This window comes from Ranitomeya variabilis, chromosome 2 (assembly GCF_051348905.1).
Source record: "Ranitomeya variabilis isolate aRanVar5 chromosome 2, aRanVar5.hap1, whole genome shotgun sequence".
In the NCBI taxonomy this organism is placed as follows: domain Eukaryota; kingdom Metazoa; phylum Chordata; class Amphibia; order Anura; family Dendrobatidae; genus Ranitomeya; species Ranitomeya variabilis.
The window spans coordinates 615,125,332-615,140,749 of record NC_135233.1 but is presented as its reverse complement, the minus strand read 5'-3'; the positions used below and the strand labels follow the sequence as shown (position 1 = coordinate 615,140,749).

The window sequence follows — 15,418 nt, the reverse complement described above, 5'->3', positions numbered from 1 at the left end:
GCATGGAGGGGACAGAAGAGACAGAACGCACACAGAGAGGGGGCACCGCTCCCCAATAAATGGAGCACAGAGGGGAGACGCTGCTCCCCCAATATATGGAGCACAGATCTACGCACTTCACTTTAGCATGGAGGCAGCAAGAGAGTAATTAATCCATTATCAGATGTATGCAAATCACATTCCTGGGATGACATTTTGGTTGCCCTGATGTCCAATGACCCCATCCGCTACACGAGTTTTAACGTTTCCAGTTACAAAATTGGAGATTTGCTAAATTTCCGCAATATGAGTAGTTCAGTAGATAGGACACAGGGATGGGGGAACGGACTGAGATCCCCTCGTACCTACAGCTAAAGAGAACAATTACCCAATACAGGGTCAGGAAATTGCTTTTTAAAGCAGTTGTCCCAAATATTAGTGTAGCCAGACACAAAAAACTTTAGCCATCACGACACAGGAGGCGCTCAGTGCTCCTGCCATCGCCACTGGACGGGTCCTGCAAATCAATATGAACCATCCCCATGAATTTAAAATATACTTTTTTTTTTTCTTTTTTTTTTTAAACTATGTGGCCATACTTCTTGTTTTGTCTGTAAACTCCAATGAAGAGCAATGCATCACCACGGCAACAGACAAACAAACCCTGTGTAGTCAGATCCTGCAGTTTCTTCTAAAAGTTCTCGGCTAGCTTCCTGCATACGGTCCAGAACACAGGGAGCCCGCAGGATCAGACTGTTACCATGGAGACGCATAGTTCTACAAAAGGAGCTGTAGATGCAAAGCGACAGGATTTTTTTTTTTTTTTTTTTTTTTTAAAGACCTATTGCAGCGTTACCTTATTTTTCATGTTATACCGTCGGGATTAAGCAAACGTCAGTACGGCAGCTAAATCCGTGTAACTGCACGCCTGCCATCCCGCTCAGCGACTCAGGTTTAGTTAGTGAAGTCACAGCCCAAGTTTGTAGATTATAATCCGAGTTTACATTCCCTCGTCTCCGCTCCTAGAACTACAGTCCCACCGGGAAAACAAAAGCCAGACAATTATTGGAGATTAACCCCCTTCCTATCCTAGACTAGAGCAAAAACACATTAGTCTCAGTATCAGGCAGCGAAGGCAACAAATGCATCCGTTTATTGAACAAAAAACACACAAACAAATAAAAAAAAAAATTAATTTCCCCCATTTCTGCAAATGACAGATTATTCTCACCAAGACTGATGTGCGCTTGTGACGCCACCACCAATAAAACGTACCGAGTCCCGCTGCACGCCGGGAGCGGCCATTTTGTGGGCGGAGCAAAATAAAACTAAAACAACCAGCAGCCTGGCTGGTTCCACTCGCAAACATGTCCGCCTCCAGTCTGCGCAGGACCTGGGAACACCATGCCGTAGTTTTCTAAACTGCAACCCCTCCCAAAAAAAAGTGCTAGATGTGGAGTTATCAAACACGTATTTACAATTTTAATATTCTAACTGTATGTACACAACAAAAGTAAAGGCATTATTAAAACTGTTGTACTACAGACTTCTGGTATACGCAGTGTAGAGTTTATCAAGCCCCTTTAGAAATCGTCCAGACACCGAGACCCACGTCCAATGCAAGCGAGCAACGTCCAATAAAGGAGGGGAAACCTCCCGCTAATGGCCGCGAAGAAGCCGCAGCGTGCATGCGATTCCTGGGGAAGGGGAGGACCCCCGAAAACAAATGCAGACCCCCCCCAGCCTTCTGCAAACATTCAGCTTCTCCTGCAGCTTTAAAGAAACATAAATAAAATAAAACTAGAAATAAAACGCGTCGGTTCCAGATTGAGTTAAAATCCAAATCCACAAGTTAAAATTGAAAGCCTGATCTTTATGGAGGAGGAGCGCGCGCCGTCCCTCCCCGGGTCGTTCCGCACGGTCACCGCCATCAAAAAGAAATCCAAGTCCGCTGGTTCCTGCTCCGTCAGCATTAGGTCTGCAAAACCGCCTCCTCTTTACTGAACGGCAGCACGGATCCGGGCTTCACCCAGGACAGACCAGTCGCATGGAGGCTTCTGTTCTGCTCCTCAGATTTCCTCTAAGTAGAAAAACAAAAAATGCAGCTGAACCACCGATACCAGCAGGAAACTGCGCCTAGGGGTCGTGTTCGGATCAATAATCAGTATCGGTGCACGACTAATAAAGAAAAGAAAAATCTAGTGACATTCTCGTTGGATGACGATATTGTGTTTGCTTTATGATCGGTGCAGGTTTAAATCAATAGGAACCCCGACAATTAATAGCTGGGGGGGGCACAGCACAGGGGTCTTATAAAAGGTCAGCAGCATTAAAACCAGTGCTTCAGTAATAGAATCAGTGGTGGTCGCAGCGCAGACCCCCCCACTCATCATCATAGCATTATGTAGAATTTATTTTTTAATTAAAACTTAGTTTTACTTAACTTTTTATTCCTCCTAAGGGACTGGAGCCGGTGATAATTTCATCACTTGTCCTATATGCAGAGAGCGTCCTCTCCTTAATAGGAGGACTTAGGTGGCAGTGACATGGGGACAATAGCCGGACCCCGGGTGCCGTTATGACCCATTAGCAGCCGACGTCTGCCAGGTACAGTGCAGGCCCAGTTCCCGATACCGCTCTATACTCCTCTTGATCTTTTGCATATGACCGCTGCAGCCGATCACTGTCCTCAGCGATCTGGCGGCGTACATGAAGGCATCGCCATTGATGGCTGCAGCGCTCATGTGCATGAGCAGCAGGACACAGACCTGCAGGAGCAGCGTTCGTAAGAGGCGTTTGACCCTTTGAGGACTGCATGCGTATGCACTTGAGTCGATGAACACACATTTCTGCCCTTTTAAAAACCTCGAGGGTCCGGTCTGTGGGGGTCTTAACCCTGAGATAATGTGGCGAGACAAATGGCCCCCCATTAATCCAGAACATGGCAGAAATAACGGACAGGTGCGGCTGCATTACTGCTTGTATTATACTCATACTTTTTGTGCCAACATTTTCTCTCTGGCTTCATCATGTAGTGCAGGATTCCAGGGCGAAAACCTAGAAAAAGGGGGAAAAAATAAATATCAGAAATAATCAGACGTGGACTAAACAAAATGCACCAGAAGAACTGAACAGAAGTGAACCGGGGGCACGACTTATACGCCGTCGCTCTCTCTACACGCATCCCGCCAGGTGCACCGACGGCAGCAAATAAAATACAGACCCCCCCCCCATAATAAAAGATTGGCATTGATGTGACAAGTCCTATTTCTCTAGTAACATCACAAGCTGCAAATATGGTGAGAAACAATAATACTGGGAATTCACGGGAGGACACTAAAGACCCCATTATGGACCCCAACACCCCTAACACCATTGATTCAGCATAGAGCGACTTGCTGCAACAGTCGCCACCAGCGCTCAACCCTCCTGAAACAGACATGGATGGATGATCAGCCAATCTGAGCGAGCATGTTGGGTTGGTGCACGGTGTGCTCATGGTATGGACATGGATGGATGATCAGCCAATCTGAGCATGCATGTTGGGCCGCTGCACAGTGTTCATGGTATGGACATGGATGATCAGCCAATCTGAGCGTGCATGTTGGGCCGGTGGGCTCATGGTATGGACAGGGATGGATGATCAGCCAATCTGAGCGTGCATGTTGGGCTAATGTGCATTGCGCTCATAGCATGGACATGGATGATCAGCCAATATGAGCGTGCATGTTGGGTTGGTGCACGATGCGCTCATGGTATGGACGATCAGCCAATCTGCGCGTGCATGTTGGGCCGGTGCCCTCATGGTATGGACAGAATCTATTGTACGTGGACGATCACTCACGTAATTGCATAAGGATCCTCCATTTTCGGCTGGTCGAATAAGTGGCTGTTGCATAGTTTAACACTGTCTACCACTTTGCTCTTAAACAGCGGAACGTCTTTTTCGTAGCTAGAAAAATAAAAAAAATAAAACCTGGATTACCACAAATTTATTTTTCCCTAGATCACAGATTTTTGGCCATAAAGCGCTTAACCCCTTCACCCCTGGGCAATTTTCAGTGTTTTCTTCCCCTTCTTTCTAGAGCCATAACTGGTTGAGGGCTTGTTTTCTCCAGGACGAGTTGGACTTTGGAATATCATCATTGATTTTTACTATATAGTGTACTGAGAAATGGGGGGGAAAAAATAAAATAAAAGAGCGTGAAATTGCCAAAAAAAAAAAAGTATAAATTCCACAGAGTATTTTATATGGTAAAACTGACCTGTTACTGATTCTCCAGGTCAGTACGAGGACGCAGATACCAAACATGCATGTTTGTTTTTGTTGTTTGTTTTTTTTAATCAAGTGGTGAAAAAAAAATAAAAAATAAATTGTGGCCATTTTCAGAGACCCGTAGCGTCTCCGTTTTTTAGGGATGGGCGAGGGATTTTTTGCGCCCTGAGCCGCCGTTTTTATTGACATTTTTGGGTAGATACGATTTTTTGTTGCTCATTATTGCGGTGACCAAACAACTACTATTCTGGCAGTAATACCAAACTGTGCATTTAATTTATTTTTTTTTAACCTTTTTTCTTCACTTTGTAGTCCCCTCAAGAGACTTGAAGCTGCGATCATCTGATCACCTGTGCGTCAGCTCAGCTATGTATAGCAAAAAAAAAAAAATCACAGTTTCCTATGAACGCTGTAGAAGGACAGGCACAGGGTCTTGTAGAACCCATCGGCGCCCAGCAATCATGTGACAGGGCGGGATTTGTGACTCGCTTCCTGTCTCTCGTGTTAAAGCCACCATCAGTGATTGACAGCGGCATTTAACTGGTTAACAACCTCGGGTCGATCTGTGATCCACCAGCAGCTGTTAGAGCCATATGATGGCTGATTAAATCAGCCATCAAGTGCGGGCTCAGCGCCGGAGCCCGCCTTAAAGGCAGGAACACAGCCGATGACTTAAATACATGTCACCAGTTGTGAAAGTTAAATAAGGGGACAGGTGGTACAGGTTATAGTAGACCGCCTGAATGGACGACTTCCATTTTTCCTTTGCATGATGCCGAACAAGATGCTCTAAGCTTGGCCACCTCTGACCGTCCCATAGAGACTGTTTCTGGTGACCAGTGGTGGTCTTATCAGTCACATCCCCCAAAGCTTTTTCTTAGCAGTGTCCCCCTTTATAAGCACAAAGTGCTACTCACAGCACCGCAGCTTCTGGGTTCAGGGGGACGGTCGTGTCTATCTTGTAGAAGATCCGCCTGGCGTACATGAGCACCTGCCAGATGTGGTTGTGATTCCTCCTAAAAACCAAGGAGATCGAGAGCTCTGGACACGGAAAAGCAAAAACAGCAGAGACACAGAAGAGGTCATCAACGATTTGCCTAATTTTTACCATGTGCAAAACCTGATGGAGACCTCTCAAGGTCAGAGACAATGTGTCCATGTTCTGCCAGAACGAGGCCTAAAGCAGCGACTGCGGAGAACAAGTGTGAACAGACGCCAGGGAGCCCATAGCAATAGACGGGATCGAACTCACCTCCACCTTGGAAATGCTCTTCTTACATCCAGTTCGCCAGAGAGGGGATCCACGAGAGGGTGGAAGACGGGAATGTCAAAGACGAGACGCTGAGAGACAGAGCAGAGAGACAGAGCAGAGAGTCAGCGACACGGCCGTCACGGCCACGGGCCACACACCCGACAGAGTCATCACTCACCGGACACTCTCCGTCAGGATAGTTGTCAGGGATGTACACCGAGAACTTAAATACACCGTCCTGGTACAAGCCGTTCCGGATAAAGATCACCCCAAACCACACTGCGAGGAGGAAAAGACGGGCATTGTGAGGACAGCGCAGTTCACTGCCGGTTACGACAATCCGCCATATATCAGTGTGTAACCTCTTACTTAGAGCAGAGCGATACGACGGCTGCACGTAGACCCCCGGGAGTTTCTGCTTCATTACCAGGGTACTGCAAAAGGTACAACAGTATGAAGTTAGACCCCTCGTAAAAGGCCCGATCTCCCCAATTCTGCCGCTCTTTTCCGCTTTGCAAAGTGACGCGGCACAAAACGGCAAAAATCAGGGGAGCGCCGGGATTCTTACAAGGTGTTGGACTCATTTTCTAGCCAGCGACGGGTCCATATATTCCCACATGGCAGAATTATCCGTGATTGTTCCATCACAGCCTTGTGCAGATTAATGGCGGCATGTGCGACATGTCGGCCACGTGTGAATCCTCGCCTAGGGCGCGTGTGAACGGGGCGGAGAGAGACTGGTGCAGATGTAAAGTCTGCAGATTATCCCACAATGGATCACATCCCGTGTGAGCGCCCCCTAGAGGAGTAATGGCGGCTGCGGACCTGCAAGTATTAACACATCTGCCCCCAACTAGACATCATGGTTATGGGTTGCACCAGACCCTTCTTCCCGGTAACACAAGCATGGCCGCTCAGCTTGGCGATCACGGAAGGTCGGAACGGTCCGTTTCCACCCATCACATTATGGAAGCGCCATGAGGAGATACATACAACTCTGACAGGAGGGAGTACTCCAGGTAGAAGGGGCCGTAGGATGCATGGGTGCCATTGGTGGACTGCGCAGCGGGGACCGGGGAGATGGGTTTGGTGATGGGGACAGCGTTCTTCGGTATAGAGGGAAGCTGTTTCTTGGCGGACGAGGCCCGTGGGGGGCTGATTTTCTGGTCGCCCAATACCTTCTCCTCGTTGTCTGGTTTCTGCAGAGAGAGCATCGTTATCTGCCGGCAGTGACACCTAGTTTGGCTCTGTGGCCGTCCCAGGTAGCACCCATCCATTGTAATATGTAAGGGTCTGGAGCCGGCGCCTTTCTTGGCTCTTGCTTCTTACCTTCCGGACAGACGAGGAGGACATGTTCCAGAATGGGTTCATCATCTCACCTCCGGGTAAAGCACGTCTCCGTTCTGAGGCTCAACCTGGGCTACTGCAATACAAGAGCAGAGAAACACTGAAGGCGATGGCAACCATCATGGAGGTCGGAGCGGGCGGCACCATGACCGAGGGCATCAATCAGGCTGGCAGCGTCCAGAGGATCGGGGACGCGTCCCTCTTGTTACACTGCAGGCAGCGCTGCACAAAGGAGGCATTATCCCAAGCAGCGGAGTGTGAGCTCACGGCGTGCCAGGCCAAGGAGGGTGCCAGGCCGGGGGGACGACCAGCCGAGCCTCCAGTCATCGGATTCAGGGAACATTAACCCCAGGAAAGCCAAAGACACACTCAGATGGCCCTCGGATGGTGTCAATATACACAGCCGAGGGGAAAGCAAAGAGAAAAATGGCGACCGGGCACAGACAGCCGGTAACTACAAGAACCAATGTCCTCGGCATGCTGGGAGTGGTAGTAGGCAGAGTGTGATGTCGGGGCATGCTGGGAGCGGTAGTTACACAGTAGAGTGTGATGTCGGGGCATGCTGGGAACTACTGCTCCCAGCATGCCCCAACATCACACTCTACTGTGTAACTATTGCTCCCAGCATGCCCCGACATCACTCAACTGTGTAACTATTGCTCCCAGCAACTGGGAGCAGTAATTACACAGTACAGTGTGATGTCAGGGCATGCTGGGAGCAGTAGTTACACAGTAGAGTGTGATGTCAGGGCATGCTGGGAACAGTAGTTACACAGTAGAGTGTGATGTCAGGGCATGCTGGGAGCAGTAGTTACACAGTAGAGTGTGATGTCAGGGCATGCTGGGAACAGTAGTTACACAGTAGAGTGTGATGTCAGGGCATGCTGGGAGCAGTAGTTACACAGAGTGTGATGTCGGGGCATGCTGGGAGCGGTAGTCACACAGTAGAGTGATGTTGGAGAATGCTGGGAGCGGTAGTTACACAGTAGAGTGTGATGTCAGGGCATGCTGGGAACAGTAGTTACACAGTAGAGTGATGTCAGGGCATGCTGGGAGCGGTAGTTACACAGTAGAGTGTGATGTCAGGGCATGCTGGGAGCGGTAGTTACACAGTTGAGTGTGATGTTGGAGAATGCTGGGAGCGGTAGTTACACAGTAGAGTGTGATGTCAGGGCATGCTGGGAGCGGTAGTTACACAGTAGAGTGTGATGTCAGGGCATGCTGGGAGCGGTAGTTACACAGTAGAGTGTGATGTCAGGGCATGCTGGGAGCAGTAGTTACACAGAGTGTGTGATGATGTCGGGGCATGCTGAGAGCAGTAGTTACACAGTTGAGTGTGATGTCAGGGCATGCTGGGAGCAGTAGTTACACAGAGTGTGTGATGATGTCGGGGCATGCTGAGAGCAGTAGTTACACAGTTGAGTGTGATGTTGGAGCATGCTGGGAGCGGTAGTTACAAAGACCGCCACCCAATACCAGTTCCCCAGTAACGTCTCATCCCTGGAGCAGCGAGGGCGCACGCACAATCACATCCATCATTGTAGCAGGAGGGAACGCAGTAAAATGAGGACAAAGGTTACGAAGAGTTACCCAGGAACGGAGATAAAAAGCTCCAGAAGCATGAGACCCCGTTCTCCAGCAGGCGGCCTCACTGGTATCATCACCCAGCTTTCCTAGTCTCCTGAATGGCAGACTACTCTTACTATGCGAGCGCCATGACAGATCGTCTGGGGGACCCCAGGTGGGAGCGGTCACACCGGCCATGCTCCATGGCCCAAACATCACAGATTCAGTCACATCTGATGACGATGATGGAGGGAAATATGAGGGGACAACTCCTGGGAAAGCTAGGTGACATCCCCTGTGGGGCATGTAGTGGTGGCCATACTGGTTGTCACCCAGCTTTCCTGGAGTTACAGGGGGGGTCCACTGGCATTTCCATGGTCCCTCCAGCCTGTAGTGCAGCAGTGAGGGGGCCGCACTCCAGTGTCATCTGTGCCAGGAGTGCAGCAACATCACAAATGTGAAGACCGGACACATCTGCAAAGCCGGGAACCAGAGCAAAGCCTAGAGGAGCCCCCCGATGACAGCGCGCAGCCCCCCCAGTCACGGCGCCCCACCCATACTGATCAGTCCTCCGCTCCTGGGTGACGCTAGGCTCATAGCTCCCCACCTGCGTCCCCTCGTACCGTCATAGGAGAGCTGGCAGCCAAGCCCACACTATCACTGGACAGGTTGTGTCAGACGCTGCAGTAAAGTGAAATCCCTTTTTGCAGCAGTAATTAATTCTGCAGCTTGCAGACGCTCGCCGGCTCAGACGGACTGGTCGGGTTAGGCTACTTTCACACTGGCGTTTTTTTCAATACGTCGCAATGCGTCATTTAGGGGAAAAAACGCATCCTGCAAAGTTGTCTGCAGGATGCGTTTTTGCCCCATAGATTAACATTAGCGACGCTTTGACACACGTTGCAACCGTCGTGAGACGGTTGCGCCGTGTTGTGGCGGACCGTCGGGAGCAAAAAACGTTACATGTAACGTTTTTTGCTGCCGACGGTCCGCTTTTTCCGACCGCGCATGCGCGGCCGGAACTCCGCCCCCACCTCCCCACACCTCACAATGGGGCAGCGGATGCGCTGGAAAAATGCATCCGCTGCCCCCGTTGTGCGGCGCATTCACTGCTAGCGTCGGTAACCTCGGCCCGACGCACTGCGACGGGCCGAGCCCAACGCTAGTGTGAAAGAAGCCTTACGCCGCTCCCGGGGACAACACCATCACGCTGCTCATTCTCTGCAGCTTTTCTTTTGCATTGACGTGGAGATTTTTCTATATATAAATTTTTTTTTATTTTTTTTTTCTTGCCTTTTGCAGTCAACCATTCACCGGATTGGTCGGGGCAAACAGTAGCGTCAATTTGGACATATGTCCTAATGGCTTCCACCAGGGCACGAGATCACGGACCATCACCACCTGATAAGACCTTCTACAGCAGAGGGTTTGCTACACTGTATCCAGGCACACATGAATGAGTTCACCTCCTGCATTCCTGCAAAACCCACCTCAGATGTAAGGGGCAATGGGACACTTTTGGAAAACATGAATAAACCCCCAACGCTCCAGGACCCCGACCTACAAGGTATCACATGCCGCCTGCACCAGGAACGCTATTCAACACCCCACAATCAGAGGGCAGCCCCCCGGGGTGATCAGCTGATTGCTCCAGGTCCATTACCAGCCAGTCCCCATCAGCCTGACATTTCCCCGAGTCTCTGCCCTGTCAATGGACTCCCCTCTGTATGGTATAGAGCAGCAGATCGGTTTTCTGACAGAGGCGACAGAGGCGGCCGCGCACGCACACCCCCCTCGGACAGATCCGATTGCACAGATTTGTGTAGACTGAATGGAAATTGCTGTAGAGAATCACAAAACCACATAGCAGCAGCAGAAGGACGGGAACACACAGCTGCCCCCAATACTCAGCATTGGGGGTCTCAGAGGGCAGCCCCCAGCAACAACCCCATTATATACAGGGAGGGATCAAGTGTCCAATGCTTCATCTCATGGGAGACAAGCGGCACCGGAGGCGAGAAAGCCGCTCATCTCCAGACATACGGGGGCAGGAGATCAGCACAACGAGCAGAGGAGGTCCGCTCACCAGGGACACACATACCTATACACACACACACACAATATATACCCTCACACACAGTAATACATGCACGGTGTATACCCTCACACACATAGTAATACGTACACGGTGTATACACACACACACACACACACACACACACACACTATATACCCTCACACACAGTAATACATGCACGGTGTATACCCTCACACACACACACACACACAGTAATACCTGCACGGTGTATACCCTCACACACATAGTAATACGTACACGGTGTACACACACACACACACACACACAATATATACCCTCACACACAGTAATACATGCACGGTGTATACCCTCACACACATAGTAATACGTACACGGTGTATATACACACACACACTATATACCCTCACACACAGTAATACATGCACGGTGTATACCCACACACACACACACTAATACATGCACGGTGTATACCCTCACACACACAGTAATACGTACACGGTGTATACCCTCACACACAGTAATACATGCACAATGTATACCCTCACACACACAGTAATACGTACACGGTGTATACCCTCACACACACACACACAGTAATACGTACACGGTGTATAACCTCACACACACAGTAAGGCTATGGGCACACGTTCAGGATTTCTTGCAGAAAATTCCTGAGGAAAACCTGAAATTTTCTGCAAGAAATCTGCATGCGTTTTTGCCGCGCTTTTTTCCGGACAATTCCCAATGCATTATAGTGGGAAATCCGCAAAAAAAACCCGCAAAATTAATGAACATGCTGCGTTTTTTACCGCGATGCGTTTTTTTCGCGGAAAAAAAACGCATCATGTGCATAAAAATTGCGGAATTCATTCTAAATGATGGGATGCATATTGTATGTTTTATTGCGGTTTTATAGCGTTTTTATTGTGAAAAAAAAAAATGCGAAAAAAATTAGCAACGTGTGCACACAGCCTAATACTTACACGGTGTATACCCTCACATACAGTAATATGTGCACGGTGTATACCCACACACACACTAATACCTGCATGGTGTATACCCTCACACACACACACACACACACACACACACACACACACACACACACACACAGTAATACGTACACGGTGTATACCCTCACACACACAGTAATACGTGCACGGTGTATACCCTCACACACACAGTAATACGTACACTGTGTATACCCTCACACACACACAGTAATACGTACACGGTGTATACCTTCACACACACACACTAATACCTGCACGGTGTATACCCTCACACACACACACACACACACACACTAATACCTGCACGGTGTATACCCTCACACACACACACACACACACACACACACACACACACACACACACACACAGTAATACGTGCACGGTGTATACCCTCACACACACAGTAATACGTGCACGGTGTATACCCTCACATACAGTAATATGTGCACGGTGTATACCCTCACACACACACTAATACCTGCATGGTGTATACCCTCACACACACAGTAATACGTACACGGTGTATACCCTCACACACACAGTAATACGTGCACGGTGTATACCCTCACACACACAGTAATACGTACACGGTGTATACCCTCACACACACACACAGTAATACGTACACGGTGTATACCTTCACACACACACTAATACCTGCACGGTGTATACCCTCACACACACACACACACACACTAATACCTGCACGGTGTATACCCTCACACACACACACACACACTAATACCTGCACGGTGTATACCCTCACACACACACACACACACACTAATACCTGCACGGTGTATACCATCACACACATAGTAATACTTACACGGTGTATACCCTCACACACACACACAGTAATACCTGCACGGTGTATACCCTCACACACATAGTAATACGTACACGGTGTATACACACACACACACACACACACACACAGTAATACCTGCACGGTGTATACCCTCACACACATAGTAATACATGCACGGTGTATACCCTCACACACACACACAGTAATACGTGCACGGTGTATAACCTCACACACATAGTAATACGTACACAGTGTATACCCTCACACACACACACACACACACACACACACACAGTAATACCTGCACGGTGTATACCCTCACCCACATAGTAATACGTACACGGTGTATACACACACACACACACACACACACAGTAATACATGCACGGTGTATACCCTCACACACATAGTAATACATGCACGGTGTATACCCTCACACACACACACACAGTAATACATGCACGGTGTATACCCTCACACACACACACACAGTAATACGTGCACGGTGTATAACCTCACACACATAGTAATACGTACACTGTGTATACCCTCACACACAGTAATACATGCACAATGTATACCCTCACACACAGTAATACCTGCACGGTGTATACCCTCACACACAGTAATACATGCACGGTGTATACCCTCACACACACACACAGTAATACGTACACGGTGTATAACCTCACACACACAGTAAGGCTATGGGCACACGTTCAGGATTTCTTGCAGAAAATTCCTGAGGAAAACCTGAAATTTTCTGCAAGAAATCTGCATGCGTTTTTGTCGCGCTTTTTTCCGGACAATTCCCAATGCATTATAGTGGGAAATCCGCAAAAAAAAATGCAAAATTAATGAACATGCTGCGTTTTTTACCGCGATGCGTTTTTTCGCGGAAAAAAACGCATCATGTGCATAAAAATTGCGGAATTCATTCTAAATGATGGGATGCATATTGTATGTTGTTTTATTGCGGTTTTATAGCGTTTTTATTGTGAAAAAAAATTGCAAAAAAATTAGCAACGTGTGCACACAGCCTAATACTTACACGGTGTATACCCTCACACACACACTAATACCTGCATGGTGTATACCCTCACACACACACACACAGTAATACGTACACGGTGTATACCCTCACACACAGTAATACGTACACGGTGTATACCCTCACACACACACACACACACACACAGTAATACGTGCACGGTGTATACCCTCACACACACACACACACACAGTAATACGTGCACGGTGTATACCCTCACACACACAGTAATACGTGCACGGTGTATACCCTCACACACACAGTAATATGTGCACGGTGTATACCCTCACACACACACTAATACCTGCATGGTGTATACCCTCACACACACAGTAATACGTACACGGTGTATACCCTCACACACACAGTAATACGTGCACGGTGTATACCCTCACACACACAGTAATACGTACACGGTGTATACCCTCACACACACACAGTAATACGTACACGGTGTATACCTTCACACACACACTAATACCTGCACGGTGTATACCCTCACACACACACACACACACTAATACCTGCACGGTGTATACCCTCACACACACACACACACACACAGTAATACATACACGGTGTATACCCTCACACACAGTAATACGTACACGGTGTATACCCTCACACACACACACACACACACACACACACACAGTAATACGTGCACGGTGTATACCCTCACACACACAGTAATACGTGCACGGTGTATACCCTCACATACAGTAATATGTGCACGGTGTATACCCTCACACACACACTAATACCTGCATGGTGTATACCCTCACACACACAGTAATACGTACACGGTGTATACCCTCACACACACAGTAATACGTGCACGGTGTATACCCTCACACACACAGTAATACGTACACGGTGTATACCCTCACACACACACACAGTAATACGTACACGGTGTATACCTTCACACACACACTAATACCTGCACGGTGTATACCCTCACACACACACACACACTAATACCTGCACGGTGTATACCCTCACACACACACACACACACTAATACCTGCACGGTGTATACCATCACACACATAGTAATACTTACACGGTGTATACCCTCACACACACACACACACACACAGTAATACCTGCACGGTGTATACCCTCACACACATAGTAATACGTACACGGTGTATACACACACACACACACACACACACACACACACACACACACACACACACACAGTAATACCTGCACGGTGTATACCCTCACACACATAGTAATACATGCACGGTGTATACCCTCACACACACACACAGTAATACGTGCACGGTGTATAACCTCACACACATAGTAATACGTACACTGTGTATACCCTCACACACAGTAATACATGCACAATGTATACCCTCACACACAGTAATACATGCACGGTGTATACCCTCACACACACACACAGTAATACGTACACAGTGTATAACCTCACACACACAGTAAGGCTATGGGCACACGTTCAGGATTTCTTGCAGAAAATTCCTGAGGAAAACCTGAAATTTTCTGCAAGAAATCTGCATGCGTTTTTGTCGCGCTTTTTTCCGGACAATTCCCAATGCATTATAGTGGGAAATCCGCAAAAAAAAAATGCAAAATTAATGAACATGCTGCGTTTTTTACCGCGATGCGTTTTTTCGCGGAAAAAAATGCATCATGTGCATAAAAATTGCGGAATTCATTCTAAATGATGGGATGCATATTGTATGTTGTTTTATTGCGGTTTTATAGCGTTTTTATTGTGAAAAAAAAAATGCAAAAAAAATTAGCAACGTGTGCACACAGCCTAATACTTACACGGTGTATACCCTCACACACACACACTAATACCTGCATGGTGTATACCCTCACACACACACAGTAATACGTACACGGTGTATACCCTCACACACACACACACACACACACACACACACACACACACACACAGTAATACGTGCACGGTGTATACCCTCACACACAGTAATACGTGCACGGTGTATACCCTCACACACAGTAATACGTACACAGTGTATACCCTCACACACACACACAGTAATACGTGCACGG

The 15,418-nt window shown here is 48.1% G+C and overlaps 1 protein-coding gene across 1 annotated transcript in view; it reads right to left on the bottom strand.

Annotated features, from left to right (window-relative positions):
• Window positions 1-1,101: 1,101 nt before the first annotated feature.
• The window catches only part of AKTIP (AKT interacting protein), a 36,939-nt gene continuing 22,622 nt past the window's right edge, over window positions 1,102-15,418 (bottom strand). Inside the window, exons 2-10 of the mRNA XM_077288772.1 lie at window positions 6,837-6,930; window positions 6,501-6,706; window positions 5,877-5,941; window positions 5,686-5,786; window positions 5,508-5,596; window positions 5,173-5,271; window positions 3,824-3,931; window positions 2,976-3,036; window positions 1,102-2,059 (exon numbers count right to left, since the gene is read on the bottom strand). Of these exons, the coding sequence (XP_077144887.1) occupies window positions 1,952-2,059; window positions 2,976-3,036; window positions 3,824-3,931; window positions 5,173-5,271; window positions 5,508-5,596; window positions 5,686-5,786; window positions 5,877-5,941; window positions 6,501-6,706; window positions 6,837-6,881 (882 nt within the window). The 5' untranslated portion in view covers window positions 6,882-6,930 and the 3' untranslated portion in view covers window positions 1,102-1,951. The remainder of the gene's footprint in view (window positions 2,060-2,975; window positions 3,037-3,823; window positions 3,932-5,172; window positions 5,272-5,507; window positions 5,597-5,685; window positions 5,787-5,876; window positions 5,942-6,500; window positions 6,707-6,836; window positions 6,931-15,418) is intronic.